This window comes from Schistocerca cancellata, unplaced genomic scaffold (assembly GCF_023864275.1).
Source record: "Schistocerca cancellata isolate TAMUIC-IGC-003103 unplaced genomic scaffold, iqSchCanc2.1 HiC_scaffold_1150, whole genome shotgun sequence".
Classification (NCBI taxonomy): domain Eukaryota; kingdom Metazoa; phylum Arthropoda; class Insecta; order Orthoptera; family Acrididae; genus Schistocerca; species Schistocerca cancellata.
In genome coordinates, this window is record NW_026047149.1 from 571,612 (window position 1) to 599,459 (window position 27,848).

The 27,848-nt window shown below is 58.6% G+C and overlaps 13 protein-coding genes across 13 annotated transcripts; all 13 read right to left on the reverse strand.

The window, feature by feature from the left end:
• Positions 1-10: 10 nt before the first annotated feature.
• LOC126160020 (keratin-associated protein 4-3-like) lies at positions 11-481 on the reverse strand. The gene has a single exon (XM_049916826.1). The coding sequence runs from the start codon at positions 479-481 to the stop codon at positions 11-13; it is 471 nt and encodes a 156-aa protein (XP_049772783.1).
• A 3,569-nt stretch (positions 482-4,050) lies between these two features.
• On the reverse strand, positions 4,051-5,646 carry LOC126160021 (trophinin-like). Its single transcript, XM_049916827.1, has one exon. It carries the CDS (start codon positions 5,644-5,646, stop codon positions 4,051-4,053), a length of 1,596 nt encoding a protein of 531 aa, XP_049772784.1.
• Positions 5,647-6,133: 487 nt separating this feature from the next.
• Positions 6,134-8,946, reverse strand: LOC126160022 (trophinin-like). Its single transcript, XM_049916829.1, has 3 exons — positions 8,392-8,946; positions 7,445-8,314; positions 6,134-7,063 (listed from the first exon to the last, which is right to left on the reverse strand). Exons 1-3 carry the CDS (start codon positions 8,944-8,946, stop codon positions 6,134-6,136), a joined length of 2,355 nt encoding a protein of 784 aa, XP_049772786.1.
• A 92-nt stretch (positions 8,947-9,038) lies between these two features.
• On the reverse strand, positions 9,039-10,085 carry LOC126160023 (trophinin-like). The gene has a single exon (XM_049916830.1). The coding sequence runs from the start codon at positions 10,083-10,085 to the stop codon at positions 9,039-9,041; it is 1,047 nt and encodes a 348-aa protein (XP_049772787.1).
• On the reverse strand, positions 10,082-10,984 carry LOC126160024 (uncharacterized). The gene has a single exon (XM_049916831.1). The coding sequence runs from the start codon at positions 10,982-10,984 to the stop codon at positions 10,082-10,084; it is 903 nt and encodes a 300-aa protein (XP_049772788.1).
• Positions 10,985-14,741: 3,757 nt separating this feature from the next.
• LOC126160025 (trophinin-like) lies at positions 14,742-15,338 on the reverse strand. Its single transcript, XM_049916832.1, has one exon. The coding sequence runs from the start codon at positions 15,336-15,338 to the stop codon at positions 14,742-14,744; it is 597 nt and encodes a 198-aa protein (XP_049772789.1).
• Positions 15,335-16,147, reverse strand: LOC126160026 (uncharacterized). The gene has a single exon (XM_049916833.1). The coding sequence runs from the start codon at positions 16,145-16,147 to the stop codon at positions 15,335-15,337; it is 813 nt and encodes a 270-aa protein (XP_049772790.1).
• An 807-nt stretch (positions 16,148-16,954) lies between these two features.
• On the reverse strand, positions 16,955-17,551 carry LOC126160027 (trophinin-like). The gene has a single exon (XM_049916834.1). It carries the CDS (start codon positions 17,549-17,551, stop codon positions 16,955-16,957), a length of 597 nt encoding a protein of 198 aa, XP_049772791.1.
• On the reverse strand, positions 17,548-18,360 carry LOC126160028 (uncharacterized). Its single transcript, XM_049916835.1, has one exon. The coding sequence runs from the start codon at positions 18,358-18,360 to the stop codon at positions 17,548-17,550; it is 813 nt and encodes a 270-aa protein (XP_049772792.1).
• A 2,494-nt stretch (positions 18,361-20,854) lies between these two features.
• On the reverse strand, positions 20,855-21,397 carry LOC126160030 (uncharacterized). Its single transcript, XM_049916836.1, has one exon. The coding sequence runs from the start codon at positions 21,395-21,397 to the stop codon at positions 20,855-20,857; it is 543 nt and encodes a 180-aa protein (XP_049772793.1).
• Positions 21,398-25,152: 3,755 nt separating this feature from the next.
• LOC126160031 (trophinin-like) lies at positions 25,153-25,749 on the reverse strand. The gene has a single exon (XM_049916837.1). The coding sequence runs from the start codon at positions 25,747-25,749 to the stop codon at positions 25,153-25,155; it is 597 nt and encodes a 198-aa protein (XP_049772794.1).
• LOC126160032 (uncharacterized) lies at positions 25,746-26,360 on the reverse strand. Its single transcript, XM_049916838.1, has one exon. It carries the CDS (start codon positions 26,358-26,360, stop codon positions 25,746-25,748), a length of 615 nt encoding a protein of 204 aa, XP_049772795.1.
• On the reverse strand, positions 26,357-27,316 carry LOC126160033 (ice-structuring glycoprotein-like). The gene has a single exon (XM_049916840.1). The coding sequence runs from the start codon at positions 27,314-27,316 to the stop codon at positions 26,357-26,359; it is 960 nt and encodes a 319-aa protein (XP_049772797.1).
• Positions 27,317-27,848: the final 532 nt, after the last annotated feature.

Below are 27,848 nucleotides of genomic sequence, written 5' to 3' on the forward strand. Positions count from 1 at the left end.
GGCAGTACTCCTAGCGAAGGCAGCACTCCTTGCGAAGGCAGCACTCCTTGCGAAGGCAGTACTCGTTGCAAAGGCAGCACTCCTTGTGAAGGCAGCACTCCTTGCGGAGGCACCACTCCTTCTGAACGCAGCACTCCTTGCGAAGGCAACACTGGTAGCGAAGGCAGCACTCCTTGCGAAGGTAGCACTCTGTGCAAAGGCAGCACTCTGTGCAAAGGCAGACGTCCTTGCGAAGGCAGCATTCTGTGCAAAGGCAGCACTCCGTGAGAAGGGAGCATTCCTTGCGAAGGCAGCACTCCTTGCGAAGGCAGAACTCCTTACGAGGGCAGCACTCCTTTTGTAGGCAGCACCCCTTGCGAAGGCAGCACTCGTTGCGAAGGCAGCACTCCTGGCGAAGGCAGCACTCCTGGCGAAGGCAGCACTCCTTGCGAAGGCAGGACACCTTGCGAAGGCAGCACTCTGAGCAAAAGCAGCACTCCATGCGAAGGCTGCACTCTGTGCGAAGGCAGCACTTCATGCAAAGGCAGCAACCTGTGCGAAGGCAGCACTATGTGCATAGGCACCACTCCTTGCGAAGGAAGCACTCCTTGCGAAGGCAGCACTCCTTGCGAAGGGAGCACTCCTTGCGAAGGCAGCACTCCTTGCGAAGCCAGCACTCCTTGAAGGCAGCACTCCTTGCAAAGGCAGTACTCCCTGCGAAAGCAGAACTACTTGCGAAGGCATTACTCTTTGCGAAGGCAGCACTCCCTGCGAAGGCAGCCCTCTTTGCGAAGGCAGCCCTCCTTGCGAAGGCAGCACTCCTAGCGAAGGCAGCACTCCTTGCGATGGCAGCACTCCTTGCAAAGGCAGCACTCCTTGCGAAGGCAGCACAACTTGCGAAGGCAGCACTCCTTGCGGATGCAGCACTCCCTGCGAAGGCAGCACTCCTTGCGAAGGCACCACTCCTTGCGAAGGCAGCACTCCCTGCAAAGGCAGCACTCCCTGCGAAGGCAGACCTCCTTGCGAAAAACAGCACTCCTAGCGAAGGCAGCACTCCTTGCGAAGGTAGCTCTCCTTAGAAGGGCAGCACTCCTAGCGAAGGCAGCACTCCTTGCGAAGGCAGCACTCCTTGCGAAGGCACCACCACTTGTGAAGGCAGCCCTCCTTGCGAAGGCAGCACTCCTAGCGAAGGCAGCACTCCTTGCGATGGCAGCGCTCCTTGCAAAGGCAGCACTCCTTGCGAAGGCAGCACTCCTTGCGAAGGCAGCACTCCTTGCGAAGGCAGCACTCTTTGCGAAGGCACCACCCCATGCGAAGGCAGCACTCCCTGCAAAGGCAGCCCTCATTGCGAAGGCAGCACTCCTTGCGAAGGCAGCACTCCTTGCGAAGGCAGCACTCCTTGCGAAGGCAGCACTCCTTGCGAAGGCAGCACTCATTGGAAGGCAGCACTCGTTCAAAGGCAGTACTCCCTGAGAAGGCAGCACTACTTGCGAAGGCATTACCCCTTGCGAAGGCAGCCCTCCTCTCGAAGGCAGCCCTCCTTGCGAAGACAGCACTCCTAGCAAAGGCAGCACTCCTTGTGAAGGCAGCACTCCTTGCGAAGGCAGTACTCCTTGTGAAGGCAGTACTCCTTGCGAAAGCAGCACTCCTTGCGGAGGCAGCACTCCTTGTGAATGCAGCACTCCTTGCGAAGGCAACACTCCTTGCGAAGGCACCACCCCTTGCGAAGGCAGCACTCCCTGCGAAGGCATTACCCCTTGTGAAGGCAGCACTCCCTGCGAAGGCAGCCCTCCTTGTGAAGGCAGTCCTCCTTGTGAGGGCAGCACTCCTAGCGAAGGCAGCCCTCATTGCGAAGGCAGCACTTCTTGCGAAGACAGCACTCTTTGCGAAGGGAGCACACCTTGCGAAGGCAGCACTCCTTGGAAGGCAGCACTCCTTGCAAAGGCAGTACTCCCTGAGAAGGCAGCACTACTTGCGAATGCATTACCCCTTTCGAAGGCTGCACTCCCTGCGAAGGCAGCACTCCCTGCGAAGTCAGCCCTCCTTGCGAAAGCAGCTCTCCCAGCGATGGCAGCACTCCTTGTGAAGCCAGCTCTCCTTAGAAGGGCAGCACTCCTTGCGAAGACACCTTCCCTTGCGAAGGCAGCACTCCCTGCAATGGCAGCCCTCATTGAGAAGGCAGCACTCCTTGCGAAGGCAGCACTCCTTGCGAAGGCAGCACTCCTTCGAAGGCAGCACTCATTGGGAGGCAGCACTCGTTGCAAAGGCAGTACTCCCTGAGAAGGCAGCACTACTTGCGAATGCATTACCCCTTTCGAAGGCAGCACTCCCTGCGAAGGCAGCCCTCCTCTGGAAGGCAGCACTCCTTGCGATGCCTACACTCCTAGCGAAGGCAGCACTCCTTGCGAAAGCAGCACTCCTTTCGAAGACAGTACTCCTTGCAAAGGCAGCACTCCTTTTGAAGACACCCTGCGAATGCAGATCTCTGTGCAAAGGCAGCACTCCGTGGGTAGGCAGCACTAAGTGCGAAGGCTGCACTCCGTACGAAGGCAGCACTCCTTGCAAAGGCAGCACTGCCTGCAAAGGCAGCAGTCCCTGCGAAGCCAGCCCTCCTTGCAAAGCAGCACTCCTAGTGATGGCAGCACTCCTTGCGAAGGCATATATCCTTACGAAGGCAGCACTCCTTGCAGAGGCAGCACTCCTTGCGAAGGCACCAACCCTTGCGAAGCCAGCACTCGCTGCAAAGGCAGCCCTCATTGCGAAGGCAGCACTCCTTGCGAAGGGAGCACTCCTTGCGAAGGCAGCACTCCTTGCGAAGGCAGCCCTCTTTGTGAACGCAGCACTCCTTGCGAAGGCAACACCCCTTGCAAAGGCAGCACTCCCTGCAAAGGCAGCACTCCTTGCGAAGGCACCACCCCATGCTAAGGCAGCACTCCCTGTGAAGGCAGCACTTATTGCGAAGGCAGCACACTGTGCGTAGGCTGCACTCCGTGTGAAGGCAGCTATCTGTGCGAAGGCTGCACTCCGTGCGAAGTTAGCACTCCTTGCGAAGGCAGCACTCCCTGCGAAGGCAGCACTCCTTGCGATGTCAGCACTCCTTGCGAAGGCAGCACTCCCTGCATAGGCAGCACTCCCTGCGAAGGCAGCCCTCCTTGCGAAGGCAGCACTCTGTCAAAGGAAGCACTCTGTGTGAAGGCAGCACTATGTGCGAAGGCTGCACTCCGTGCGAAAGAAGACCTCCTTGCGAAGGCAGCACTCCTTGCAATGGCAGCTCTCCTTGTGAAGGCAGCTCTCCTTGCGAAGGCAGCTCTCCCTGCGTAGGCAGCACTCCCCGCGAAGGCAGCACTCCTAGCAAAGGCAGCACTCCTAGCGAAGGCAGCACTCCTTGCGAAGGCAGCAATCCTTGCAAAGGCAGCACTCCTTGCGAAGGCAACAGTCCATGCAAAGGCAGCACTCCTTGCGGAGGCAGCACTCTGTGCAAAGGCAGTACTCCCTGCAAAGGCAGCACTCTGTGCAAAGGCAGCACTCCTTGTGAAGGCAGCACTCCTTGCGAAGGCAGCACTCCTTGCGAAGGCAGCACTCCTTGCAAAGGCAGCACTCCTTGCAAAGGCAGCACTTCTTGCAAAGGCAGCACTCCTGGCAAGGGAAAACTCCTTACGAAGACAGCACTCCCTACAAAGGCAGCCCCCGTTGCGAAGGCAGCACTCCTTGCGAAGGCAGCACTCCTTGCGAAGGCAGCACTCCTTGCAAAGGCAGCACTCATTGGAAGGCAGCACTCATTGCAAAGGCAGTACTCCCTCTTTGCGAAGGCAGCCCCTCCTTGCGAAGGCAGCACTCCCAGCGAAGGCAGCACTCCTTGCGATGGCAGCGCTCCTTGGAAAGGCAGCACTCCTTGCGAAGGCAGCACACATTGCGAAGGCAGCACTCGTTGCAGATGCAGCACTCCCTGCGAAGGCAGCACTCCTTGCCAAGACACCATTCCTTGCGAAGGCAGTACTCCCTGCAAAGGCAGCACTCTCTGCGAAGGCAGCCCTCCTTGCGAAAGCAGCACACTCCTTGGGAAGGCAGCACTCATTGGAAGGCAGCACTCGTTGCAAAGGCAGTACTGCCTGAGAAGGCAGCACTACTTGCGAAGGCATTACCCCTTGCGAAGGCAGCACTCCCTGCGAAGGCAGCCCTCCTCTCGAAGGCAGCCCTCCTTGCGAAGACATCACTCCTAGCGAAGGCAGTACTCCCTGCGAAGGCAGCCCTCCTTGCGAAGGCAGCCCTCTTTGCGAGGGCAACACTCCTAGCGAAGGCAGCACTCCTTGCGAAGGCAGCCCTCCTTGTGAAGGCAGTACTCCTTGCAAAGGCAGCACTCCTTGCGAAGGCATCACCCCTTGCGGAGGCACCACTCATTCTGAACGCAGCACTCCTTGCGAAGGCAACACTGCTATCGAAGGCAGCACTCCTTGCGAAGGCAGCACTCCTTGCGAAGGCAGTACTCCTCGCAAAGGCAGCACACCTTGCGAAGGTAGCACTCCTTGCGAGGGCTGCACTGTGTACGAATGCAACACTCCTAGCGAAGGCAGCACTCTGTCCCAACGCAGCACTCCTTGGGAAGGCAGTACTCCTTGCGAAGGCAGCACTCCTTGCGAAGGCAGCACTCCCTGCGTAGGCAGCACTCCTTGCGAAGGCAGCACTCCTTGCGAAGGCAGCACTCCTTGCGAAGGCAGCACTCCTTGTGAAGGCAGCACTCCTAGCGAAGGCAACAGTCCTTGCGATGGCAGCGCTCCTTGCAAAGGCAGCACTCCTTGCAAAGGCAGCACTCTTTGCGAAGGCAGCACTCCTTGCGGATGCAGCACTCCCTGCGAAGGCAGCACTCCTTGCGAAGGCACCACTCCTTGCAAAGGCAGCACTTCCTGCAAAGGCAGCACTCCCTGCGAAGTCAGCCCTCCTTGCGAAAGCAGCACTCCTAGCGATGGCAGCACTCCTTGCGAAGCCAGCTCTCCTTAGAAGGGCAGCATTCCTAGCGAAGGCAGCACTCCTTGCGAAGGCAGCACTCCTTGCGAAGGCACCACCACTTGTGAAGGCAGCCCTCCTTGCGAAGGCAGCACTCCTAGCGAAGGCAGCACTCCTTGCGATGGCAGCGCTCCTTGCAAAGGCAGCACTCCTTGCGAAGGCAGCACTCCTTGCGAAGGCAGCACTCCTTGCGAAGGCAGCACTCTTTGCGAAGGCACCACCCCATGCGAAGGCAGCACTCCCTGCAAAGGCAGCCCTCATTGCGAAGGCAGCACTCCTTGCGAAGGCAGCACTCCTTGCGAAGGCAGCACTCCTTGCGAAGGCAGCACTCCTTGCGAAGGCAGCACTCATTGGAAGGCAGCACTCGTTCAAAGGCAGTACTCCCTGAGAAGGCAGCACTACTTGCGAAGGCATTACCCCTTGCGAAGGCAGCCCTCCTCTCGAAGGCAGCCCTCCTTGCGAAGACAGCACTCCTAGCAAAGGCAGCACTCCTTGTGAAGGCAGCACTCCTTGCGAAGGCAGTACTCCTTGTGAAGGCAGTACTCCTTGCGAAAGCAGCACTCCTTGCGGAGGCAGCACTCCTTGTGAATGCAGCACTCCTTGCGAAGGCAACACTCCTTGCGAAGGCACCACCCCTTGCGAAGGCAGCACTCCCTGCGAAGGCATTACCCCTTGTGAAGGCAGCACTCCCTGCGAAGGCAGCCCTCCTTGTGAAGGCAGTCCTCCTTGTGAGGGCAGCACTCCTAGCGAAGGCAGCCCTCATTGCGAAGGCAGCACTTCTTGCGAAGACAGCACTCTTTGCGAAGGGAGCACACCTTGCGAAGGCAGCACTCCTTGGAAGGCAGCACTCCTTGCAAAGGCAGTACTCCCTGAGAAGGCAGCACTACTTGCGAATGCATTACCCCTTTCGAAGGCTGCACTCCCTGCGAAGGCAGCACTCCCTGCGAAGTCAGCCCTCCTTGCGAAAGCAGCTCTCCCAGCGATGGCAGCACTCCTTGTGAAGCCAGCTCTCCTTAGAAGGGCAGCACTCCTTGCGAAGACACCTTCCCTTGCGAAGGCAGCACTCCCTGCAATGGCAGCCCTCATTGAGAAGGCAGCACTCCTTGCGAAGGCAGCACTCCTTGCGAAGGCAGCACTCCTTCGAAGGCAGCACTCATTGGGAGGCAGCACTCGTTGCAAAGGCAGTACTCCCTGAGAAGGCAGCACTACTTGCGAATGCATTACCCCTTTCGAAGGCAGCACTCCCTGCGAAGGCAGCCCTCCTCTGGAAGGCAGCACTCCTTGCGATGCCTACACTACTAGCGAAGGCAGCACTCCTTGCGAAAGCAGCACTCCTTTCGAAGACAGTACTCCTTGCAAAGGCAGCACTCCTTTTGAAGACACCCTGCGAATGCAGATCTCTGTGCAAAGGCAGCACTCCGTGGGTAGGCAGCACTAAGTGCGAAGGCTGCACTCCGTACGAAGGCAGCACTCCTTGCAAAGGCAGCACTGCCTGCAAAGGCAGCAGTCCCTGCGAAGCCAGCCCTCCTTGCAAAGCAGCACTCCTAGTGATGGCAGCACTCCTTGCGAAGGCATATATCCTTACGAAGGCAGCACTCCTAGCAGAGGCAGCACTCCTTGCGAAGGCACCAACCCTTGCGAAGCCAGCACTCGCTGCAAAGGCAGCCCTCATTGCGAAGGCAGCACTCCTTGCGAAGGGAGCACTCCTTGCGAAGGCAGCACTCCTTGCGAAGGCAGCCCTCTTTGTGAACGCAGCACTCCTTGCGAAGGCAACACCCCTTGCAAAGGCAGCACTCCCTGCAAAGGCAGCACTCCTTGCGAAGGCACCACCCCATGCTAAGGCAGCACTCCCTGTGAAGGCAGCACTTATTGCGAAGGCAGCACACTGTGCGTAGGCTGCACTCCGTGTGAAGGCAGCTATCTGTGCGAAGGCTGCACTCCGTGCGAAGTTAGCACTCCTTGCGAAGGCAGCACTCCCTGCGAAGGCAGCACTCCTTGCGATGTCAGCACTCCTTGCGAAGGCAGCACTCCCTGCATAGGCAGCACTCCCTGCGAAGGCAGCCCTCCTTGCGAAGGCAGCACTCTGTCAAAGGAAGCACTCTGTGTGAAGGCAGCACTATGTGCGAAGGCTGCACTCCGTGCGAAAGAAGACCTCCTTGCGAAGGCAGCACTCCTTGCAAAGGCAGCTCTCCTTGTGAAGGCAGCTCTCCTTGCGAAGGCAGCTCTCCCTGCGTAGGCAGCACTCCCCGCGAAGGCAGCACTCCTAGCAAAGGCAGCACTCCTAGCGAAGGCAGCACTCCTTGCGAAGGCAGCAATCCTTGCAAAGGCAGCACTCCTTGCGAAGGCAACAGTCCATGCAAAGGCAGCACTCCTTGCGAAGGCAGCACTCCTTCGAAGGCAGCACTCATTGGGAGGCAGCACTCGTTGCAAAGGCAGTACTCCCTGAGAAGGCAGCACTACTTGCGAATGCATTACCCCTTTCGAAGGCAGCACTCCCTGCGAAGGCAGCCCTCCTCTGGAAGGCAGCACTCCTTGCGATGCCTACACTACTAGCGAAGGCAGCACTCCTTGCGAAAGCAGCACTCCTTTCGAAGACAGTACTCCTTGCAAAGGCAGCACTCCTTTTGAAGACACCCTGCGAATGCAGATCTCTGTGCAAAGGCAGCACTCCGTGGGTAGGCAGCACTAAGTGCGAAGGCTGCACTCCGTACGAAGGCAGCACTCCTTGCAAAGGCAGCACTGCCTGCAAAGGCAGCAGTCCCTGCGAAGCCAGCCCTCCTTGCAAAGCAGCACTCCTAGTGATGGCAGCACTCCTTGCGAAGGCATATATCCTTACGAAGGCAGCACTCCTTGCAGAGGCAGCACTCCTTGCGAAGGCACCAACCCTTGCGAAGCCAGCACTCGCTGCAAAGGCAGCCCTCATTGCGAAGGCAGCACTCCTTGCGAAGGGAGCACTCCTTGCGAAGGCAGCACTCCTTGCGAAGGCAGCCCTCTTTGTGAACGCAGCACTCCTTGCGAAGGCAACACCCCTTGCAAAGGCAGCACTCCCTGCAAAGGCAGCACTCCTTGCGAAGGCACCACCCCATGCTAAGGCAGCACTCCCTGTGAAGGCAGCACTTATTGCGAAGGCAGCACACTGTGCGTAGGCTGCACTCCGTGTGAAGGCAGCTATCTGTGCGAAGGCTGCACTCCGTGCGAAGTTAGCACTCCTTGCGAAGGCAGCACTCCCTGCGAAGGCAGCACTCCTTGCGATGTCAGCACTCCTTGCGAAGGCAGCACTCCCTGCATAGGCAGCACTCCCTGCGAAGGCAGCCCTCCTTGCGAAGGCAGCACTCTGTCAAAGGAAGCACTCTGTGTGAAGGCAGCACTATGTGCGAAGGCTGCACTCCGTGCGAAAGAAGACCTCCTTGCGAAGGCAGCACTCCTTGCAAAGGCAGCTCTCCTTGTGAAGGCAGCTCTCCTTGCGAAGGCAGCTCTCCCTGCGTAGGCAGCACTCCCCGCGAAGGCAGCACTCCTAGCAAAGGCAGCACTCCTAGCGAAGGCAGCACTCCTTGCGAAGGCAGCAATCCTTGCAAAGGCAGCACTCCTTGCGAAGGCAACAGTCCATGCAAAGGCAGCACTCCTTGCGGAGGCAGCACTCTGTGCAAAGGCAGTACTCCCTGCAAAGGCAGCACTCTGTGCAAAGGCAGCACTCCTTGCGAAGGCAGCACTCCTTGCGAAGGCAGCACTCCTTGCAAAGGCAGCACTCATTGGAAGGCAGCACTCATTGCAAAGGCAGTACTCCCTCTTTGCGAAGGCAGCCCCTCCTTGCGAAGGCAGCACTCCCAGCGAAGGCAGCACTCCTTGCGATGGCAGCGCTCCTTGGAAAGGCAGCACTCCTTGCGAAGGCAGCACACATTGCGAAGGCAGCACTCGTTGCAGATGCAGCACTCCCTGCGAAGGCAGCACTCCTTGCCAAGACACCATTCCTTGCGAAGGCAGTACTCCCTGCAAAGGCAGCACTCTCTGCGAAGGCAGCCCTCCTTGCGAAAGCAGCACACTCCTTGGGAAGGCAGCACTCATTGGAAGGCAGCACTCGTTGCAAAGGCAGTACTGCCTGAGAAGGCAGCACTACTTGCGAAGGCATTACCCCTTGCGAAGGCAGCACTCCCTGCGAAGGCAGCCCTCCTCTCGAAGGCAGCCCTCCTTGCGAAGACATCACTCCTAGCGAAGGCAGTACTCCCTGCGAAGGCAGCCCTCCTTGCGAAGGCTGCCCTCTTTGCGAGGGCAACACTCCTAGCGAAGGCAGCACTCCTTGCGAAGGCAGCCCTCCTTGTGAAGGCAGTACTCCTTGCAAAGGCAGCACTCCTTGCGAAGGCATCACCCCTTGCGGAGGCACCACTCATTCTGAACGCAGCACTCCTTGCGAAGGCAACACTGCTATCGAAGGCAGCACTCCTTGCGAAGGCAGCACTCCTTGCGAAGGCAGTACTCCTCGCAAAGGCAGCACACCTTGCGAAGGTAGCACTCCTTGCGAGGGCTGCACTGTGTACGAATGCAACACTCCTAGCGAAGGCAGCACTCTGTCCCAACGCAGCACTCCTTGGGAAGGCAGTACTCCTTGCGAAGGCAGCACTCCTTGCAAAGGCAGCACTCCCTGCGTAGGCAGCACTCCTTGCGAAGGCAGCACTCCTTGCGAAGGCAGCACTCCTTGCGAAGGCAGCACTCCTTGTGAAGGCAGCACTCCTAGCGAAGGCAACAGTCCTTGCGATGGCAGCGCTCCTTGCAAAGGCAGCACTCCTTGCAAAGGCAGCACTCTTTGCGAAGGCAGCACTCCTTGCGGATGCAGCACTCCCTGCGAAGGCAGCACTCCTTGCGAAGGCACCACTCCTTGCAAAGGCAGCACTTCCTGCAAAGGCAGCACTCCCTGCGAAGTCAGCCCTCCTTGCGAAAGCAGCACTCCTAGCGATGGCAGCACTCCTTGCGAAGCCAGCTCTCCTTAGAAGGGCAGCATTCCTAGCGAAGGCAGCACTCCTTGCGAAAGCAGCACTCCTTGCAAAGGCAGCACTGCTTGCAAAGGCACCAGCCCTTGCGAAGGCAGCACTCCCTGCAAAGGCAGCCCTCATTGTGAAGGGAGCACTCCTTGCGAAGGCAGCACTCCTTGCGAAGGCAGCACTCCTTGCGAAGGCAGCACTCCTTGTGATGGCAGCACTCTTTGGGAGGCAGCACTCGTTGCAAAGGCAGTACTCCCTGAGAAGGCAGCACTAATTGAAAATGCATTACCCCTTGCGAAGGCAGCACTCCCTGCGAAGGCAGCCCTCCTCTCGAAGACAGCCCTCCTTGCGAAGACAACACTCCTAGCGAAGGCAGCACTCCTTGCGAAGGCAGCACTCCTTTCGAAGGCAGTACTCCTTGCGAAGGCAGTACTCCTTTTGAAGGCAGCACTCCTACCGAAGGCACCACACCCTGCGAATGCAGATCTCTGTGCAAAGGCAGCACTCCGTGGGAAGGCAGCACTACGTGCGAAGGCTGCACTCCTTGCGAAGGCAGCACTCCTTGCGAAGGCAGCACTCCTTGTGAAGGCAACATTCCTTGTGAAGGCAGCTCTCCTTGCGAAGGCAGCACTCCCTGCGTAGGCAGCTCTCCCTGCGAAGGCAGCACTCCTAGCGAAGGCAGCACTCCTAGCAAAGGCAGCACTCCTAGCGAAGGCAGCACTCCTTGCGAAGGCAGCAATCCTTGCAAAGGCAGCACTCTTTGCGGAGGCAGCACTCTGTGCAAAGGCAGCACTCCCTGCAAAGGCAGCACTCTGTGCAAAGGCAGCACTCCTTGCGAAGGCAGCACTCCTTGCGAAGGCATTTCTCCTTGCGAAGGCAGCACTCCTTGCAAAGGCAGCAGTCCTGGCGAAGGCAAAACCCCTTATGAAGACAGCACTCCCTACAAAGGCAGCCCTCGTTGCGAAGGCAGCACTCCTTGCGAAGGCAGCACACCTTGCGAAGGCAGCACTCCTTGCAAAGGCAGCACTCATTGGAAGGCAGCACTCGTTGCAAAGGCAGTACTCCCTCTTTGCGAAGCAGCCCTCCTTGCGAAGGCAGCACTCCTAGCGAAGGCAGCACTCCTTGCGATGGCAGCGCTCCTTGCAAAGGCAGCACTCCTCGCGAAGGCAGCACACCTTGCGAAGGCAGCACTCCTTGCGGATGCAGCACTCCCTGCGAAGGCAGCACTCCTTGCGAAAGCAGCACTCCTTGCGAAGGCAGCACTCATTGGAAGGCAGCACTCGTTGCAAAGGCAGTACTCCCTGAGAAGGCAGCACTACTTGCGAAGGCATTACCCCTTGCGAAGGCAGCACTCCCTGCGAAGGCAGCCCTCCTCTCGAAGGCAGCCCTCCTTGCGAAGGCAGCACTCATTGCGAAGGCAGCACTCCTTGCGAAGGCAGTACTCCTTGCAAAGGCAGCACTCCTTGCGAAGGCAGCACCCCTTGCGGAGGCACCACTCCTTCTGAACGAGGCACTCCTTGCGAAGGCAACACTGCTAGCGAAGGCAGCTCTCCTTGCGAAGGCAGCACTCCTTGCGAAGGCAGTACTCCTTGCAAAGGCAGCACACCTTGCGAAGGCAGCACTCCTTGCGAAGGCTGCACTATGTACGAAGGCAACACCCCTAGCGAAGGCAGCACTCTGTCCCAAGGCAGCAGTTTATGGGAAGGCAGCACCCCTTGCGAAGGCAGCACTCCTTGCGAAGGCAGCACTCCTTGCGAAGGCAGCACTCCTTGCGAAGGCAGCACTCCTTGTGAAGACAGCATTCCTTGCGAAGGCAGCACTCCTAGCGAAGGCAGCCCTCATTGCGAAGGCAGCACTCCTTGCGAAGGCAGCACTCTTTGCGAAGGGAGCACTACTTGCGAAGGCAGCACTCCTTGGAAGGCAGCACTCCTTGCAAAGGCAGTACTCCCTGCGAAAGCAGAACTACTTGCGAAGGCATTACCCCTTGCGAAGGCAGCACTCCCTGCGAAGGCAGCCCTCTTTGCGAAGGCAGCCCTCCTTGCGGAGGCAGCACTCCTAGCGAAGGCAACAGTCCTTGCGATGGCTGCGCTCCTTGCAAAGGCAGCACTCCTTGCGATGGCAGCACTACTTGCGAAGGCACCACTCCTTGCGAAGGCAGCACTCCCTGCAAAGGCAGCCCTCATTGCGAAGGCAGCACTCCTAGCGAATGCAGCACTCCTTGCGAAGGCAGCACTCCTTGCGAAGGCAGCACTCCCAGCGTAGGCAGCACTCCCTGCGAAGGCAGCACTCCTAGCGAAGGCAGCACTCCTACCGAAGGCAGCACTCCTTGCGAAGGCAGCAATCCTTGCAAAGGCAGCACTTCTTGCGAAGGCAACAGTCCATGCAAAGGCAGCAGTCCTTACGGAGGCAGCACTCTGTGCAAAGGCAGCGCTCTTTGCAAAGGCAGCACTCTGTGCAAAGGCAGCACTCCTTTCGAAGGCAGCACTCTTTGCGAAGGCAGCCCTCCTTGCGAAGGCAGCACTCTGTCAAAGGAAGCACTCCGTGTGAAGGCACCACTATGTGCGAAGGCTGCACTCTGTGCGAAGGCAGCACTCCTTGCGAAGGCAGCAGTCCTTGCGAAGGCAGCACTCCTTGCGAAGGCAGCACTCCTTGCGAAGGCAGCACTCCCTGCGTAGGCAGCACTCCCTGCGTAGGCAGCATTCCCTGCGAAGGCAGCCCTCCTTGCGAAGGCAGCACTCTGTCAAAGGAAGCACTCTGTGTGAATGCAGCACTATGTGCGAAGGGTGCACACCGTGCGAAAGCAGCACTCCTTGCGAAGGCAGAACTCCTTGCGAAGGCAGCACGCCTTGCGAAGGCAGCAGTCCTTGTGAAGGCAGCTTTCCTTGCGAAGGCAGCACTCCCTGCGTAGGCAGCTCTCCCTGCGAAGGCAGCACTCCCAGCAAAGGCAGCACTCCTAGCGATGGCAGCACTCCTTGCGAAGGCAGCAATCCTTGAAAACGCAGCAATCCTTGCAAAGGCAGCAATCCTTGCAAAGGCAGCACTCCTTGCGAAGGCAACAGTACATACAAAGGCAGCACTTCTTGCGAAGGCTGCAATCCTTGCAAACGCAGCAATCCTTGCAAAGGCAGCACTCTGTGCAAAGGCAGCACTCCCTGCAAAGGCAGCACTCTGTGCAAAGGCAGCACTCCTTGCGAAGGCAGCACTCCTTGCGAAGGCAGCACTCCTTGCGAAGGCTCCACTCCTTGCGAAGGCAGCACTCTGAGCAAAAGCAGCACTCCATTTGAAGGCTGCACTCCGTGCGAAGGGAGCACTCCTTGCAAAGGCAGCACTGATTGGAAGGCAGCACTCGTTGCTAAGGCAGTACTCCCTGTGAAGGCAGCAGTACTTGCGAAGGCATTACCCCTTGCGAAGGCAGCACTCCATGTGAAGGGAGCCCTCCTTGCGAAGGCAGCCCTCCGTGCAAAGGCAGTACTTCTAGCGAAGGCAGCACTCCTTGCGAAGGCAGCAATCCTTGCAAAGGCAGCACTCCTTGCGAAGTCAACAGTCCATGCAAAGGCAGCACTCCTTACGGAGGCATCACTCTGTGCAAAGGCAGTACTCCCTGCAAAGGCAGCACTCTGTGCAAAGGCAGCACTCCTTGCGAAGGCAGCACTCCTTGCGAAGGCAGCACTCCTTGCGAAGGCAGCACTCCTTGCAAGGGCAGCACTCCTTGCAAAGGCAGCACTTCTTGCAAAGGCAGCACTCCTGGCAAGGGAAAACCCCTTACGAAGACAGCACTCCCTACAAAGGCAGCCCCCGTTGCGAAGGCAGCACTCCTTGCGAAGGCAGCACTCCTTGCGAAGGCAGCACTCCTTGCAAAGGCAGCACTCATTGGAAGGCAGTACTCGTTGCAAAGGCAGTACTCCCTCTTTGCGAAGGCAGCCCCTCCTTGCAAAGGCAGCACTCCCAGCGAAGGCAGCACTCCTTGCGATGGCAGCGCTCCTTGGAAAGGCAGCACTCCTTGCGAAGGCAGCACACATTGCGATGGCAGCACTCCTTGCTAATGCAGCACTCCCAGCGAAGGCAGCACTCCTTGCGAAGACACCATTCCTTGCGAAGGCAGTACTCCCTGCAAAGGCAGCACTTTCTGCGAAGGCAGCCCTCCTTGCAAAAGCAGCACTCCTTGGGAAGGCAGCACTCATTGGAAGGCAGCACTCGTTGCAAAGGCAGTACTGCCTGAGAAGGCAGCACTACTTGCGAAGGCATTACCCCTTGCGAAGGCAGCACTCCCTGCGAAGGCAGCCCTCCTCTCGAAGGCAGCCCTCTTTGCGAAGACATCACTCCTAGCGAAGGCAGTACTCCCTGCGAAGGCAGCCCTCCTTGCGAAGGCAGCCCTCTTTGCGAGGGCAACACTCCTAGCGAAGGCAGCACTCCTTGCGAAGGCAGCCCTCCTTGCGAAGGCAGTACTCCTTGCAAAGGCAGCACTCCTTGCGAAGGCATCACCCCTTGCGGAGGCACCACTCATTCTGAACGCAGCACTCCTTGCGAAGGCAACACTGCTAGCGAAGGCAGCTAACCTTGCGAAGGTAGCACTCCTTGTGAAGGCTGCACTGTGTACGAATGCAACACTCCTAGCGAAGGCAGCACTCTGTCCCAAGGCAGCACTCCTTGGGAAGGCAGCACTCCCTGCGAAGGCAGCACTCCTTGCGAAGGCAGCACTCCTTGCGAAGACAGCACTCCTTGCAAAGGCAGCACTCCTTGCGAAGGCAGCACTCCTTGCGAAGGCAGCACTCCTAGCGAAGGCAGCCCTCATTGCGAAGGCAGCACTCCTTGCGAAGGCGGCACTCTTTGCGAAGGGAGCACTACTTGCGATGGCAGCACTCCTTGGAAGGCAGCACTCCTTGCAAAGGCAGTACTCCCTGCGAATGCAGAACTACTTGCGAAGGCATTACCCCTTGCGAAGGCAGCACTCCATGCGAAGGCAGCCCTCTTTGCGAAGGCAGCCCTCCTTGCGAAGGCAGCATTCCTAGCGAAGGCAACAGTCCTTGCGATGGCAGCGCTCCTTGCAAAGGCAGCACTCCTTGCGAAGGCAGCACTCCTTGCGAAGGCAGCACTCCTTGCGGATGCAGCACTCCCTGCGAAGGCAGCACTCCTTGCGAAGGCACCACTCCTTGCAAAGGCAGCACTTCCTGCAAAGGCAGCACTCCCTGCGAAGTCAGCCCTCCTTGCGAAAGCAGCACTCCTAGCGATGGCAGCACTCCTTGCGAAGCCAGCTCTCCTTAGAAGGGCAGCATTCCTCGCGAAGGCAGCACTCCTTGCGAAAGCAGCACTCCTTGCAAAGGCAGCACTGCTTGCAAAGGCACCAGCCCTTGCGAAGGCAGCACTCCCTGCAAAGGCAGCCCTCATTGCGAAGGGAGCACTCCTTGCGAAGGCAGCACTCCTTGCGAAGGCAGCACTCCTTGCGAAGGCAGCACTCCTTGTGATGGCAGCACTCTTTGGGAGGCAGCACTCGTTGCAAAGGCAGTACTCCCTGAGAAGGCAGCACTACTTGAAAATGCATTACCCCTTGCGAAGGCAGCACTCCCTGCGAAGGCAGCCCTCCTCTCGAAGGCAGCCCTCCTTGCGAAGACAACACTCCTAGCGAAGGCAGCACTCCTTGCGAAGGCAGCACTCCTTTCGAAGGCAGTACTCCTTGCGAAGGCAGCACTCCTTTTGAAGGCAGCACTAATACCGAAGGCAGCACACCTTGCGAAGGCAGCACACCCTGCGAATGCAGATCTCTGTGCAAAGGCAGCACTCCGTGGGAAGGCAGCACTACGTGCGAAGGCTGCACACCTTGCGAAGGCAGCACTCCTTGCGAAGGCAGCACTCCTTGTGAAGGCAGCACTCCTTGTGAAGGCAGCTCTCCTTGCGAAGGCAGCACTCCCTGCGTAGACAGCTCTCCCCGCGAAGGCAGCACTCCTAGCGAAGGCAGCACTCCTAGCAAAGGCAGCACTCCTAGCGAAGGCAGCACTCCTTGCGAAGGCAGCAATCCTTGCAAAGGCAGCACTCTTTGCGGAGGCAGCACTCTGTGCAAAGGCAGCACTCCCTGCAAAGGCAGCACTCTGTGCAAAGGCAGCACTCCTTGCGAAGGCAGCACTCCTTGGGAAGGCATTTCTCCTTGCGAAGGCAGCACTCCTTGCGAAGGCAGCACTCCTTGCAAAGGCAGCACTCATTGGAAGGCAGCACCCGTTGCAAAGGCAGTACTCCCTCTTTGCGAAGCAGCCCTCCCTGCGATGGCAGCACTCCTAGCGAAGGCAGCACTCCTTGCGATGGCAGCGCTCCTTGCAAAGGCAGCACTCCTTGCGAAGGCAGCACACCTTGCGAAGGCAGCACTCCTTGCGGATGCAGCACTCCCTGCGAAGGCAGCACTCTTTGCGAAAGCAGCACTCCTTGCGAAGGCAGCACTCATTGGAAGGCAGCTCTCGTTGCAAAGGCAGTACTCCCTGAGAAGGCAGCACTACTTGCGAAGGCATTACCCCTTGCGAAGGCAGCACTCCCTGCGAAGGCAGCCCTCCTCTCGAAGGCAGCCCTCCTTGCGAGGGGAGCACTCCTTGCGAAGGCAGCACTCCTTGCGAAGGCAGTACTCCTTGCAAAGGCAGCACTCCTTGCGAAGGCAGCACCCCTTGCGGAGGCACCACTCCTTCTGAACGCAGCACTCTTTGCGAAGGCAACACTCCTAGCGAAGGCAGCACTCCTTGCGAAGGCAGCACTCCTTGCGAAGGCAGTACTCCTTGCAAAGGCAGCACACCTTGCGAAGGCAGCACTCCTTGCGAAGGCTGCACTTTGTACGAAGGCAACACCCCTAGCGAAGGCAGCACTCTGTCCCAAGGCAGCACTCCATGGGAAGGCAGCACTCCTTGCGAAGGCAGCACTCCTTGCGAAGGCAGCACTCCTTGCGAAGGCAGCACTCCTTGCGAAGGCAGCACTCCTTGCGAAGACAGCACTCCTTGCGAAGGCAGCACTCCTAGCGAAGGCAGCCCTCATTGCGAAGGCAGCACTCCTTGCGAAGGCAGCACTCTTTGCGAAGGGAGCACTACTTGCGATGGCAGCACTCCTTGGAAGGCAGCACTCCTTGCAAAGGCAGTACTCCCTGCGAATGCAGAACTACTTGCGAAGGCATTACCCCTTGCGAAGGCAGCACTCCCTGCGAAGGCAGCCCTCTTTGCGAAGGCAGCCCTCCTTGCGAAGGCAGCATTCCTAGCGAAGGCAACAGTCCTTGCGATGGCAGCGCTCCTTGCAAAGGCAGCACTCCTTGCGAAGGCTGCACTCCTTGCGAAGGCAGCACTCCTTGCGGATACAGCACTCCCTGCGAAGGCAGCACTCCTTGCGAAGGCACCACTCCTTGCAAAGGCAGCACTTCCTGCAAAGGCAGCACTCCCTGCGAAGTCAGCCCTTCTTGCGAAAGCAGCACTCCTAGCGATGGCAGCACTCCTTGCGAAGCCAGCTCTCCTTAGAAGGGCAGCATTCCTCGCGAAGGCAGCACTCCTTGCGAAAGCAGCACTCCTTGCAAAGGCAGCACTGCTTGCAAAGGCACCAGCCCTTGCGAAGGCAGCACTCCCTGCAAAGGCAGCCCTCATTGCGAAGGGAGCACTCCTTGCGAAGGCAGCACTCCTTGCGAAGGCAGCACTCCTTGCGAAGGCAGCACTCCTTGTGATGGCAGCACTCTTTGGGAGGCAGCACTCGTTGCAAAGGCAGTACTCCCTGAGAAGGCAGCACTACTTGAAAATGCATTACCCCTTGCGAAGGCAGCACTCCCTGCGAAGGCAGCCCTCCTCTCGAAGGCAGCCCTCCTTGCGAAGACAACACTCCTAGCAAAGGCAGCACTCCTTGCGAAGGCAGCACTCCTTTCGAAGGCAGTACTCCTTGCGAAGGCAGCACTCCTTTTGAAGGCAGCACTAATACCGAAGGCAGCACACCTTGCGAAGGCACCACACCCTGCGCATGCAGATCTCTGTGCAAAGGCAGCACTCCGTGGGAAGGCAGCACTACGTGCGAAGGCTGCACTCCTTGCGAAGGCAGCACTCCTTGCGAAGGCAGCACTCCTTGTGAAGGCAGCATTCCTTGTGAAGGCAGCTCTCCTTGCGAAGGCAGCACTCCCTGCGTAGACAGCTCTCCCCGCGAAGGCAGCACTCCTAGCGAAGGCAGCACTCCTAGCAAAGGCAGCACTCCTAGCGAAGGCAGCACTCCTTGCGAAGGCAGCAATCCTTGCAAAGGCAGCACTCTTTGCGGAGGCAGCACTCTGTGCAAAGGCAGCACTCCCTGCAAAGGCAGCACTCTGTGCAAAGGCAGCACTCCTTGCGAAGGCAGCACTCCTTGGGAAGGCATTTCTCCTTGCGAAGGCAGCACTCCTTGCGAAGGCAGCACTCCTTGCAAAGGCAGCACTCATTGGAAGGCAGCACCCGTTGCAAAGGCAGTACTCCCTCTTTGCGAAGCAGCCCTCCTTGCGATGGCAGCACTCCTAGCGAAGGCAGCACTCCTTGCGATGGCAGCGCTCCTTGCAAAGGCAGCACTCCTTGCGAAGGCAGCACACCTTGCGAAGGCAGCACTCCTTGCGGATGCAGCACTCCCTGCGAAGGCAGCACTCTTTGCGAAAGCAGCACTCCTTGCGAAGGCAGCACTCATTGGAAGGCAGCACTCGTTGCAAAGGCTGTACTCCCTGAGAAGGCAGCACTACTTGCGAAGGCATTACCCCTTGCGAAGGCAGCACTCCCTGCGAAGGCAGCCCTCCTCTCGAAGGCAGCCCTCCTTGCGAGGGGAGCACTCCTTGCGAAGGCAGCACTCCTTGCGAAGGCAGTACTCCTTGCAAAGGCAGCACTCCTTGCGAAGGCAGCACCCCTTGCGGAGGCACCACTCCTTCTGAACGCAGCACTCTTTGCGAAGGCAACACTCCTAGCGAAGGCAGCACTCCTTGCGAAGGCAGCACTCCTTGCGAAGGCAGTACTCCTTGCAAAGGCAGCACACCTTGCGAAGGCAGCACTCCTTGCGAAGGCTGCACTTTGTACGAAGGCAACACCCCTAGCGAAGGCAGCACTCTGTCCTAAGGCAGCACTCCATGGGAAGGCAGCACTCCTTGCGAAGGCAGCACTCCTTGCGAAGGCAGCACTCCTTGCGAAGGCAGCACTCCTTGCGAAGGCAGCACTCCTTGAGAAGACAGCACTCCTTGCGAAGGCAGCACTCCTAGCGAAGGCAGCCCTCATTGCGAAGGCAGCACTCCTTGCGAAGGCAGCACTCTTTGCGAAGGGAGCACTACTTGCGAAGGCAGCACTCCTTGGAAGGCAGCACTCCTTGCAAAGGCAGTACTCCCTGCGAAAGCAGAACTACTTGCGAAGGCATTACCCCTTGCGAAGGCAGCACTCCCTGCGAAGGCAGCCCTCTTTGCGAAGGCAGCCCTCCTTGCGAAGGCAGCACTCCTAGCGAAGCAACAGTTCTTGCGATGGCTGCGCTCCTTGCAAAGGCAGCACTCCTTGCGAAGGCAGCACTGCTTGCGAAGGCACCACCCCTTGCGAAGGCAGCACTCCCTGCAAAGGCAGCTCTCATTGCGAAGGCAGCACTCCTAGCGAAGGCAGTACTCCTTGCGGAGGCAGCACTCCTTGCGAAGGCAGCACTCCCAGCGTAGGCAGCACTCCCTGCGAAGGCAGCACTCCTAGCGAAGGCAGCACTCCTACCGAAGGCAGCACTCCTTGCGAAGGCAGCAATCCTTGCAAAGGCAGCACTCCTTGCGAAGCCAACAGTCCATGCAAAGGCAGCAGTCCTTACGGAGGCAGCACTCTGTGCAAAGGCAGCACTCCCTGCAAAGGCAGCACTCTGTGCAAAGGCAGCACTCCTTTCGAAGGCAGCACTCTTTGCAAAGGCAGCCCTCCTTGCGAAGGCAGCACTCTGTCAAAGGAAGCACTCCGTGTGAAGGCAGCACTATGTGCGAAGGCTGCACTCCGTGCGAAGGCAGCACTCCTTGCGAAGGCAGCAGTCCTTGCGAAGGCAGCACTCCTTGCGAAGGCAGCACTCCTTGCGAAGGCAGCACTCCCTGCGTAGGCAGCACTCCCTGCGTAGGCAGCACTCCCTGCGAAGGCAGCCCTCCTTGCGAAGGCAGCACTCTGTCAAAGGAAACACTCTGTGTGAAGGCAGCACTATGTGCGAAGGGTGCACACTGTGCGAAAGCAGCACTCCTTGCGAAGGCAGAACTCCTTGCGAAGGCAGCACTCCTTGCGAAGGCAGCACTCCTTGTGAAGGCAGCTTTCCTTGCGAAGGCAGCACTCCCTGTGTAGGCAGCTCTCCCTGCGAAGGCAGCACTCCTAGCAAAGGCAGCACTCCTAGCGATGGCAGCACTCCTTGCGAAGGCAGCAATCCTTGCAAAGGCAGCAATCCTTGGAAGGCAGCACTCCTTGCAAAGGCAGTACTCCCTGCGAATGCAGAACTACTTGCGAAGGCATTACCCCTTGCGAAGGCAGCACTCCCTGCGAAGGCAGCCCTCTTTGCGAAGGCAGCCCTCCTTGCGAAGGCAGCATTCCTAGCGAAGGCAACAGTCCTTGCGATGGCAGCGCTCCTTGCAAAGGCAGCACTCCTTGCGAAGGCTGCACTCCTTGCGAAGGCAGCACTCCTTGCGGATACAGCACTCCCTGCGAAGGCAGCACTCCTTGCGAAGGCACCACTCCTTGCAAAGGCAGCACTTCCTGCAAAGGCAGCACTCCCTGCGAAGTCAGCCCTTCTTGCGAAAGCAGCACTCCTAGCGATGGCAGCACTCCTTGCGAAGCCAGCTCTCCTTAGAAGGGCAGCATTCCTCGCGAAGGCAGCACTCCTTGCGAAAGCAGCACTCCTTGCAAAGGCAGCACTGCTTGCAAAGGCACCAGCCCTTGCGAAGGCAGCACTCCCTGCAAAGGCAGCCCTCATTGCGAAGGGAGCACTCCTTGCGAAGGCAGCACTCCTTGCGAAGGCAGCACTCCTTGCGAAGGCAGCACTCCTTGTGATGGCAGCACTCTTTGGGAGGCAGCACTCGTTGCAAAGGCAGTACTCCCTGAGAAGGCAGCACTACTTGAAAATGCATTACCCCTTGCGAAGGCAGCACTCCCTGCGAAGGCAGCCCTCCTCTCGAAGGCAGCCCTCCTTGCGAAGACAACACTCCTAGCGAAGGCAGCACTCCTTGCGAAGGCAGCACTCCTTTCGAAGGCAGTACTCCTTGCGAAGGCAGCACTCCTTTTGAAGGCAGCACTAATACCGAAGGCAGCACCTCTTGCGAAGGCACCACACCCTGCGCATGCAGATCTCTGTGCAAAGGCAGCACTCCGTGGGAAGGCAGCACTACGTGCGAAGGCTGCACTCCTTGCGAAGGCAGCACTCCTTGCGAAGGCAGCACTCCTTGGGAAGGCATTTCTCCTTGCGAAGGCAGCACTCCTTGCGAAGGCAGCACTCCTTGCAAAGGCAGCACTCATTGGAAGGCAGCACCCGTTGCAAAGGCAGTACTCCCTCTTTGCGAAGCAGCCCTCCTTGCGATGGCAGCACTCCTAGCGAAGGCAGCACTCCTTGCGATGGCAGCGCTCCTTGCAAAGGCAGCACTCCTTGCGAAGGCAGCACACCTTGCGAAGGCAGCACTCCTTGCGGATGCAGCACTCCCTGCGAAGGCAGCACTCTTTGCGAAAGCAGCACTCCTTGCGAAGGCAGCACTCATTGGAAGGCAGCACTCGTTGCAAAGGCAGTACTCCCTGAGAAGGCAGCACTACTTGCGAAGGCATTACCCCTTGCGAAGGCAGCACTCCCTGCGAAGGCAGCCCTCCTCTCGAAGGCAGCCCTCATTGCGAGGGGAGCACTCCTTGCGAAGGCATTACTCCTTGCGAAGGCAGTACTCCTTGCAAAGGCAGCACTCCTTGCGAAGGCAGCACCCCTTGCGGAGGCACCACTCCTTCTGAACGCAGCACTCTTTGCGAAGGCAACACTCCTAGCGAAGGCAGCACTCCTTGCGAAGGCAGCACTCCTTGCGAAGGCAGTACTCCTTGCAAAGGCAGCACACCTTGCGAAGGCAGCACTCCTTGCGAAGGCTGCACATTGTACGAAGGCAACACCCCTAGCGAAGGCAGCACTCTGTCCTAAGGCAGCACTCCATGGGAAGGCAGCACTCCTTGCGAAGGCAGCACTCCTTGCGAAGGCAGCACTCCTTGCGAAGGCAGCACTCCTTGCGAAGGCAGCACTCCTTGCGAAGACAGCACTCCTTGCGAAGGCAGCACTCCTAGCGAAGGCAGCCCTCATTGCGAAGGCAGCACTCCTTGCGAAGGCAGCACTCTTTGCGAAGGGAGCACTACTTGCGAAGGCAGCACTCCTTGGAAGGCAGCACTCCTTGCAAAGGCAGTACTCCCTGCGAAAGCAGAACTACTTGCGAAGGCATTACCCCTTGCGAAGGCAGCACTCCCTGCGAAGGCAGCCCTCTTTGCGAAGGCAGCCCTCCTTGCGAAGGCAGCACTCCTAGCGAAGCAACAGTTCTTGCGATGGCTGCGCTCCTTGCAAAGGCAGCACTCCTTGCGAAGGCAGCACTGCTTGCGAAGGCACCACCCCTTGCGAAGGCAGCACTCCCTGCAAAGGCAGCTCTCATTGCGAAGGCAGCACTCCTAGCGAAGGCAACACTCCTTGCGGAGGCAGCACTCCTTGCGAAGGCAGCACTCCCAGCGTAGGCAGCACTCCCTGCGAAGGCAGCACTCCTAGCGAAGGCAGCACTCCTACCGAAGGCAGCACTCCTTGCGAAGGCAGCAATCCTTGCAAAGGCAGCACTCCTTCCGAAGCCAACAGTCCATGCAAAGGCAGCAGTCCTTACGGAGGCAGCACTCTGTGCAAAGGCAGCACTCCCTGCAAAGGCAGCACTCTGTGCAAAGGCAGCACTCCTTTCGAAGGCAGCACTCTTTGCAAAGGCAGCCCTCCTTGCGAAGGCAGCACTCTGTCAAAGGAAGCACTCCGTGTGAAGGCAGCACTATGTGCGAAGGCTGCACTCCGTGCGAAGGCAGCACTCCTTGCGAAGGCAGCAGTCCTTGCGAAGGCAGCACTCCTTGCGAAGGCAGCACTCCTTGCGAAGGCAGCACTCCCTGCGTAGGCAGCACTCCCTGCGTAGGCAGCACTCCCTGCGAAGGCAGCCCTCCTTGCGAAGGCAGCACTCTGTCAAAGGAAACACTCTGTGTGAAGGCAGCACTATGTGCGAAGGGTGCACACTGTGCGAAAGCAGCACTCCTTGCGAAGGCAGAACTCCTTGCGAAGGCAGCACTCCTTGCGAAGGCAGCACTCCTTGTGAAGGCAGCTTTCCTTGCGAAGGCAGCACTCCCTGTGTAGGCAGCTCTCCCTGCGAAGGCAGCACTCCTAGCAAAGGCAGCACTCCTAGCGATGGCAGCACTCCTTGCGAAGGCAGCAATCCTTGCAAAGGCAGCAATCCTTGCAAAGGCAGCAATCCTTGCAAAGGCAGCACTGCTTGCGAAGGCAACAGTACATACAAAGGCAGCACTCCTTGCGGAGGCAGCACTCTGTGCAAAGGCAGCACTCCCTGCAAAGGCAGCACTCTGTGCAAAGTCAGCACTCCTTGCGAAGGCAGCACTCCTTGCGAAGGCAGCACTCCTTGCGAAGGCTCCACTCCTTGCGAAGGCAGCACTCTGAGCAAAAGCAGCACTCCATTTGAAGGCTGCACTCCGTGCGAAGGGAGCACTCCTTGCAAAGGCAGCACTGATTGGAAGGCAGCACTCGTTGCTAAGGCAGTACTCCCTGTGAAGGCAGCAGTACTTGCGAAGGCATTACCCCTTCCGAAGGCAGCACTCCATGTGAAGGAAGCCCTCCTTGCGAAGGCAGCCCTCCGTGCAAAGGCAGCACTTCTAGCGAAGGCAGCACTCCTTGCGAAGGCAGCAATCCTTGCAAAGGCAGCACTCCTTGCGAAGGCAACAGTCCATGCAAACGCAGCACTCCTTGCGGAGGCAGCACTCTGTGCAAAGGCAGTACTCCCTGCAAAGGCAGCACTCTGTGCAAAGGCAGCACTCCTTGCGAAGGCAGCACTCCTTGCGAAGGCAGCACTCCTTGCGAAGGCAGCACTCCTTGCAAAGGCAGCACTCCTTGCAAAGGCAGCACTTCTTGCAAAGGCAGCACTCCTGGCAAGGGAAAACCCCATACGAAGACAGCACTCCCTACAAAGGCAGCCCCCGTTGCGAAGGCAGCACTCCTTGCGAAGGCAGCACTCCTTGTGAAGGCAGCACTCCTTGCAAAGGCAGCACTCATTGGAAAGCAGCACTCGTTGCAAAGGCAGTACTCCCTCTTTGCGAAGGCAGCCCCTCCTTGCGAAGGCAGCACTCCCAGCGAAGGCAGCACTCCTTGCGATGGCAGCACACATTGCAAAGGCAGCACTCCTTGCGGATGCAGCACTCCCTGCGAAGGCAGCACTCCTTTCGAAGACACCATTCCTTGCGAAGGCAGTACTCCCTGCAAAGGCAGCACTCTCTGCGAAGGCAGCCTCCCTTGCGAAAGCAGCACTCCTTGGGAAGGCAGCACTCATTGGAAGGCAGCACTCGTTGCAAAGGCAGTACTGCCTGAGAAGTAGCACTACTTGCGAAGGCATTACCCCTTGCGAAGGCAGCACTCCCTGCGAAGGCAGCCCTCCTCTCGAAGGCAGCCCTCCTTGCGAAGACATCACTCCTAGCGAAGGCAGTACTCCCTGCGAAGGCAGCCCTCCTTGCGAAGGCAGCCCTCTTTGCGAGGGCAACACTCCTAGCGAAGGCAGCACTCCTTGCGAAGGCAGCCCTCCTTGCAAAGGCAGTACTCCTTGCAAAGGCAGCACTCCTTGCGAAGGCATCACCCCTTGCGGAGGCACCACTCATTCTGAACGCAGCACTCCTTGCGAAGGCAACACTGGTAACGAAGGCAGCACTCCTTGCGAAGGCAGCACTCCTTGCGAAGGCAGTACTCCTCGCAAAGGCAGCACACCTTGCGAAGGTAGCACTCCTTGCGAAGGCTGCACTGTGTACGAATGCAACACTCCTAGCGAAGGCAGCACTCTGTCCCAAGGCAGCACTCCTTGGGAAGGCAGCACTCCCTGCGAAGGCAGCACTCCCTGCGAAGGCAGCACTCCTTGCGAAGGCAGCACTCCTTGCGAAGACAGCACTCCTTGCGAAGGCAGCACTCCTTGCGAAGGCAGCACTCCTTGCGAAGGCAGCACTTCTAGCGAAGGCAGCCCTCATTGCGAAGGCAGCACTCCTTGCGAAGGCAGCACTCTTTGCGAAGGGAGCACTACTTGCGAAGGCAGCACTCCTTGGAAGGCAGCACTCCTTGTAAAGGCAGTACTCCCTGTGAATGCAGAACTACTTGCGAAGGCATTACCCCTTGCGAAGGCAGCACTCCCTGCGAAGGCAGCCCTCTTTGCGAAGGCAGCCCTCCCTGTGAAGGCAGCACTCCTAGCGAAGGCAACAGTCCTTGCGATGGCAGTGCTCCTTGCAAAGGCAGCACTCCTTGCGAAGGCAGCACTCCTTGCGAAGGCAGCAATCCTTGCGGATGCAGCACTCCCTGCGAAGGCAGCACTCCTTGCGAAGGCACCACTCCTTGCAAAGGCAGCACTTCCTGCAAAGGCAGCACTCCCTGCGAAGTCAGCCCTCCTTGCGAAAGCAGCACTCCTAGCGATGGCAGCACTCCTTGCGAAGCCAGCTCTCCTTAGAAGGGCAGCATTCCTAGCGAAGGCAGCACTCCTCGCGAAAGCAGCACTCCTTGCAAAGGCAGCACTGCTTGCAAAGGCACCAGCCCTTGCGAAGGCAGCACTCCCTGCAAAGGCAGCCCTCATTGCGAAGGGAGCACTCCTTGCGAAGGCAGCACTCCTTGCGAAGGCAGCACTCCTTGCGAAGGCAGCACTCCTTGTGATGGCAGCACTCTTTGGGAGGCAGCACTCGTTACAAAGCCAGTACTCCCTGAGAAGGCAGCACTACTTGAAAATGCATTACCCCTTGCGAAGGCAGCACTCCCTGCGAAGGCAGCCCTCCTCTCGAAGGCAGCCCTCCTTGCGAAGACAACACTCATAGCGAAGGCAGCACTCCTTGCGAAGGCAGCACTCCTTTCGAAGGCAGTACTCCTTGCGAAGGCAGCACTCCTTTTGAAGGCAGCACTCCTACCGAAGGCAGCACACCTTGCGAAGGCACCACACCCTGCGAATGCAGATCTCTGTGCAAAGGCAGCACTCCTTGCGAGGGCAGCACTCCTTGCGAAGGCATTTCTCCTTGCGAAGGCAGCACTCCTTGCAAAGCCAGGAGTCCTGGCGAAGGCAAAACCCCTTATGAAGACAGCACTCCCTACAAAGGCAGCCCTCGTTGCGAAGGCAGCACTCCTTGCGAAGGCAGCACTCCTTGCGAAGGCAGCACTCCTTGCGAAGGCAGCACTCCTTGCAAAGGCAGCACTCATTGGAAGGCAGCACTCGTTGCAAAGGCAGTACTCCCTCTTTGCGAAGCAGCCCTCCTTGCGAAGGCAGCACTCCTAGCGAAGGCAGCACTCCTTGCGATGGCAGCGCTCCTTGCAAAGGCAGCGCTCCTAGCGAAGGCAGCACTCCTTGCGATGGCAGCGCTCCTTGCAAAGGCAGCACTCCTTGCGAAGGCAGCACTCCTTGCAAAGGCAGCACTCCCAGCGTAGGCAGCACTCCCTGCGAAGGCAGCACTCCTAGCGAAGGCAGCACTCCTAGCGAAGGCAGCACTCCTTGCGAAGGCAGCAATCCTTGCAAAGGCAGCACTCCTTGCGAAGGCAACAGTCCATGCAAAGGCAGCAGTCTTTATGGAGGCAGCACTCTGTGCAAAGACAGCACTCCCTGCAAAGGCAGCACTCTGTGCAAAGGCAGCACTCCTTTCGAAGGCAGCACTCTTTGCAAAGGCAGCCCTCCTTGCGAAGGCAGCACTCCTAGCAAAGGCAACAGTCCTTGCGATGGCTTCGCTCCTTGCAAAGGCAGCACTCCTTGCGAAGGCAGCACTGCTTGCGAAGGCACCACTCCTTGCGAAGGCAGCACTCCTAGCAAAGGCAGCACTCCTAGTGAAGGCAGCACTCCTTGCGAAGGCAGCAATCCTTGCAAAGGCAGCACTCTTTGCAGAGGCAGCACTCTGTGCAAAGGCAGCACTCCCTGCAAAGGCAGCACTCTGTGCAAAGGCAGCACTCCTTGCGAGGGCAGCACTCCTTGCGAAGGCATTTCTCCTTGCGAAGGCAGCACTCCTTGCAAAGCCAGCAGTCCTGGCGAAGGCAAAACCCCTTATGAAGACAGCACTCCCTACAAAGGCAGCCCTCGTTGCGAAGGCAGCACTCCTTGCGAAGGCAGCACTCCTTGCGAAGGCAGCACTCCTTGCGAAGGCAGCACTCCTTGCAAAGGCAGCACTCATTGGAAGGCAGCACTCGTTGCAAAGGCAGTACTCCCTCTTTGCGAAGCAGCCCTCCTTGCGAAGGCAGCACTCCTAGCGAAGGCAGCACTCCTTGCGATGGCAGCGCTCCTTGCAAAGGCAGCACTCCTTGCGAAGGCAGCACAACTTGCGAAGGCAGCACTCCTTGCGGATGCAGCACTCCCTGCGAAGGCAGCACTCCTTGCGAAGGCAGCACTCATTGGAAGGCAGCACTCATTGGAAGGCAGCACTCGTTGCAAAGGCAGTACTCCCTGAGAAGGCAGCACTACTTGCGAAGTCATTACCCCTTGCGAAGGCAGCACTCCCTGCGAAGGCAGCCCTCCTCTCGAAGGCAGCCCTCCTTGCGAAGGCAGCACTCCTTGCGAAGGCAGCACTCCTTGCGAAGGCAGTACTCCTTGCAAAGGCAGCACTCCTTGCGAAGGCAGCACCCCTTGCGGAGGCACCACTCCTTCTGAACGCTGCAATCCTTGCGAAGGCAACACTGCTAGCGAAGGCAGCACTCCTTGCGATGGCA